The sequence below is a fragment of the Neophocaena asiaeorientalis genome, unplaced genomic scaffold, assembly GCF_003031525.2.
Source record: "Neophocaena asiaeorientalis asiaeorientalis breed wild unplaced genomic scaffold, Neophocaena_asiaeorientalis_V1.1 scaffold364, whole genome shotgun sequence".
Classification (NCBI taxonomy): Eukaryota; Metazoa; Chordata; class Mammalia; order Artiodactyla; family Phocoenidae; genus Neophocaena; species Neophocaena asiaeorientalis.
The window spans coordinates 1,631,426-1,635,795 of NW_020172457.1; the positions used below are offsets into that span (position 1 = coordinate 1,631,426).

Here is a 4,370-nt window from a genome sequence, read left to right on the forward strand (position 1 = left end):
AGGGTCTAAGATCCCGAACTTAAAACAATAGCCCTTAAGGGAACATGCCAGAAAGGGAATCCAGCCAGTGATATCTGCCTTCCTTGAACATAACCTCATCTGCCTCTGCCAGTCACCATACAACACTGGCATCCTACCAGTCCAGAAGCCAGGGACCCACTTTGTACAGGACCTGAGAGCAATAAATCAGATAGCTGAGGACATTCATCTGGTGGTAGCCAACCCCTATACCTTACTTACAACTTTATCCTGGGATTTCTGCCGGCCCTACGGTTTGGGACCCACAAGGCACCTTTTATTGCACACCCTTAAGTCCCGAATCTCAGGATTTTTTGCTTTTGAATGTGATGACCCAGAGACCAAATTGAAACAGCAGTTTTGCTAGATCGTGCTTCCCCCCGGGATTCAAGAATGCCCCCACCATTTTCAGGAAAGCCCTAGCCAAAGAGCTAATGGACCTACAGTTATACGAGGGAACCTTACTTCAGTATGTAGATGACGTTTTGATTGCAAGCGAAACCAAAGATCTCCCAAGAGCCTTTGAAACTTGGTTCAGCCACTTACAACCTGAGTGGCCTTGAGCAAGTTCCTTGGCCTCCCCATTCCTGCATTTCATCTTCCGTAAAATGTGAGTAAGAGTATCTACCTCCAAGAGGTGCTTGCAGGATTCAGTGAGTAACACATACAAAAAGCATTCCAAATAGTGCTGGCACAGGGTAAATTCTCCATGCATGTTGGTTATTATTATTCTTTATTCTTTTAAATCTTCATATCCTCAAGATAGCAGAGTCCCCATGATCAGATCAGAGGTACAGCTGTGCTCAGACCTGACAGGACCTCACCGGCTGCTCCCCCAGCCCATCCTTAGTCATTCATCTCAGCTCTGAGGTCAGCTTCCTGGCCTGAGAGATTGCAAGGTGCTGGGAAGGGGGAAAAGCCCACAGAAAACTCAGGGACAGCATGAGAGGCCTGGTGAGGGAATCTCTCCCGTCCCCTCCTCCACTGAGAAAACCAGGGCCAACCAGCTGGAATCTTACCTGAAAGTTCTCAGCAATGCGTGCTGGCGTCACGTTGGGAATTACGACGACGTTCCTCCGGATATGGAACCGGATCAGAACCCGTGCAGAAGGGGACGTGGTGTTTCCACTTATCTACAAGGACTGCTCCCTCTACTTTTTTTCAGAAAAATAAAACATCTCTGCCACTCACTGTATCTTTAGTACAACAGCTAGTATTGACTGAGCACTTTATAACTATCAGAAGCTTGTCAGTCCTCTGCCAGTATCTCCCTTAATCCTCACAACAACTCCATAACCTTCCTTTTTTATTTTATTTTATTTTTATTTATTTATTTATTTTTTGCGGTACGGGGGCCTCTCACTGTTGTGGCCTCTCCCGTTGCGGAGCACAGGCTCTGGACGCGCAGTCTCAGCGGCCATGGCTCATGGGCCCAGCCGCTCCGCGGCATGTGGGATCTTCCCGGACTGGGGCACGAACCCGTATCCCCTGCATCGGCAAGTGGACTCTCAACCACTGCACCGCCAGGGAGGCCCTCATAACCTTCCTTTTTTAAAAATAAGGAAAGTGGCTTGGGACAGTGTTTGGGGTCATGAGGCTGATAAGTAGTGGAACTGGGATCTGAACCCAGATCTTTTGGCTGTATAGCCATGCTCTTCTTCCTGGACAACAGGACTCAACAGAAGCCGTTAGATGCCATCCTTGTTTCAGTGATAACCACGGGATTTCCTGGAGTTCCAAACAAACAGGCTTTCAAGGAAGGGCCTCAGTGGGCTTCCTTTCCTGTTTTTTTTGCCTTCAAGGAATTAAATGAAGACAGCACAAGGAATAAAACACAAGACTGATCTGCTGGATGGAAAAGAAACTATATACCTTGTGTTGTGTTAGTTTCTGCTGTACAACAAAGTGAATCAGCTATATGTATACATATATCCCTATATCCCCTCCCTCTTGAGCCTCACTCCCACCCTCCCTATCCCACCCCTCTAGGTCCTCACAAAGCATTGAGCTGATCTCCCTGTGCTAAGCAACAGCTTCCCACTAGCCATCTGATGGCTTTTCTTAAAGAATGTCAGGAGAAAGATCAAATGCCTCGCCCAGGTCTATCTGGAAAGCCCAGAGGGCTGTAAGCCATGACAGTGATGCCCTTGGACTGGCAGTACTGGATCAATTTCTCCTGCCTGAGGTATGGGTGACACTCAATCTGTAAAAGGGGACAATCCTCATCACTAGAAAAGTCCACCTGCTTTTTGAGCTGCTCATAGGGAGTTCTACACACAAAAAAAGACCGTCAAGCAGAAGCCAAACACTGCCCACTGCTAGCCTGGCTAAACCAGACCCCAAGAGCTGTCTCACATGACCAACGAAGTACCTGATGACTGACCTTCAAATGAGACTCAGTGCAAAGCACTGAACTTGCCTCCAAATGTTTAAGAAGTAATAGCGCAGGACCCTTACCCTTTACTAAACAGAATTTACCTGGTAAGCACTGGTTTGTATTTCAGTCTAGGTTTGTTCAAGAGCCTTTCGATCTGGAAGTGGTTGAAGTTGGAGATCCCAATGTTTTTCACCAGCCCCTCGTCCACCAGTTCCTCCATGGCCTGTCATAGAAAGGGACACCTTTGGGCAGTGCTAGAGGGACCCCAGGGATCCTGGCTTGGCTTAGTCCTCTCTGGGACAGGAGTAGCTGGTACAGGATCCACCGTTGTAAGGATTAACCAAAGCGTGAAGAGGAATTTTCCATTCAGCCCATGGAGAGAGAGGAAAGCAGGAGGAAAGGATTTTCAATAACATTTTGTAACTTGCCTTTTACTAGACTGAACTAAAATGAAATTCATATATGACAATAAAAACGCTCCCACCATTTTCCAAAATACCTGCTCGCTGAGAACGTCTGGGCCACAACCATTGAGACCACAGTGCTGAAAGGTGGAGCTTTAGGGCTTCCCTGGTGGCACAGTGGTAGAGAGTCCGCCTGCCGATGCAGGGGACACGGGTTCGTGCCCCGGTCTGGGAAGATCCCACATGCCGCGGAGCAGCTGGGCCCATGAGCCATGGCCACTGAGCCTGCACATCCAGAGCCTGTGCTCCGCAACGGGAGAGGCCACAACAGTGAGAGGCCCGCGTACCGCAGAAAAAAAAAAAAAGGTGGAGCTTCAGGATCCATTTCTGACTGCAGCCTTAGCTTTTAACTGCCACGGGGCAGATGGAGCCCACTGATGGGGAACGGGGATGCTAAGGGTACTGCCATGGCTCAATGGAGCCATCCCCACAAAGGGAAAACCCAGTCGAGGTGGGTAAGGTAGCAGTAGCGTCTCTGCACACCAATACTGAGCTAGAGTGTGGATGTTTGTATCCAGGGATGTTATAAAGGCAGCGGGGGAAATGACCAGAGTACTTAGAGCAAAGGCTGGCAGAGTTCCGGGTGCTGACCAAATCCAATACTTCTGCCTGCCTTGAAGTGCAGTCCTCCCACCTCCTGCTTCACAACCTTCTCTCAGATCTTCTGTTGGATGGCTTCCCCCCACCTCACGCTCGTTCTCGTAGGCATAAGCACAGTCCAAGTGGCAACATCCTATGTCAGTGGCCACTTTCACAGCCTCTCTGACTTTGCCTGGGGTAGACCGGAAGGAAAAAGAAAAGACCATCATAGACTCTTATCCCCAGACCACCTTCAACAGGCTCTCCTATACAGCCCAGCTTCTCCAAACCAAGGTTTCCCTGGGGTCCCCTTTTCCAGGGGACACCTGGGAAGAAAACGTGCTTTGGAAAACTTTTCAAAAGAGAAGGAAGGAAAGTGAATTAACTTTATGATTATAGCCTCATGTCGTATCCTAGCTCAAGCCCACTCCCTTCTAATCCAGGTTCACCCTCCAGCCGGGAGCTGTCTCCAGGTGTGTGGAAGAGACTGCAACCTCTTTCTAATGACCAGGCTGAAGACTGGATTTTGAAGTAACTCAAAGGAATCTTCAGAGAGAAAATGGTCATTACTGTATAAATCCAGGCTCATCGCATACTAGGTGTGTGGCCTGAGCAGATTACTTAACTTCTCTAAACCTAGTCTACAAAATGGGAATAATAACAATAGCACCTGCCTCATGAGGTCACTGTGTTAAGGGCCACAATGAATGTCAAGTTTGCAGCACAGCACTGGGCACACACCTAAGAGTCAATGGATGCAAGGCATTATATAACTGTTGTTTCAGAAAAAGGAGAAATAGAAAACCTTGTAAGAATAGGGTTTATTCCTCCCCCCGACCCCCGCAAGGCAAGAAAGAAAGAAAGAAAGAGAGGAAGAAAGAGAGAAAGGAAGAAAAAGAAAGAAAGGAAGGAAGGAAGAAAAAAAAGAAAGA

General features: G+C 48.2%; 1 protein-coding gene across 1 annotated transcript; it reads right to left on the minus strand.

Moving 5' to 3' along the window:
* Window positions 1–872: 872 nt before the first annotated feature.
* LOC112394967 (aldo-keto reductase family 1 member B10-like) lies at window positions 873–3,665 on the minus strand. Its single transcript, XM_024737976.1, is given in 6 exon segments — window positions 873–920; window positions 1,038–1,146; window positions 2,115–2,246; window positions 2,497–2,618; window positions 3,494–3,541; window positions 3,543–3,665. Coding segments are annotated over 6 exon segments (582 nt in total).
* Between the last annotated feature and the right edge of the window lie 705 nt (window positions 3,666–4,370).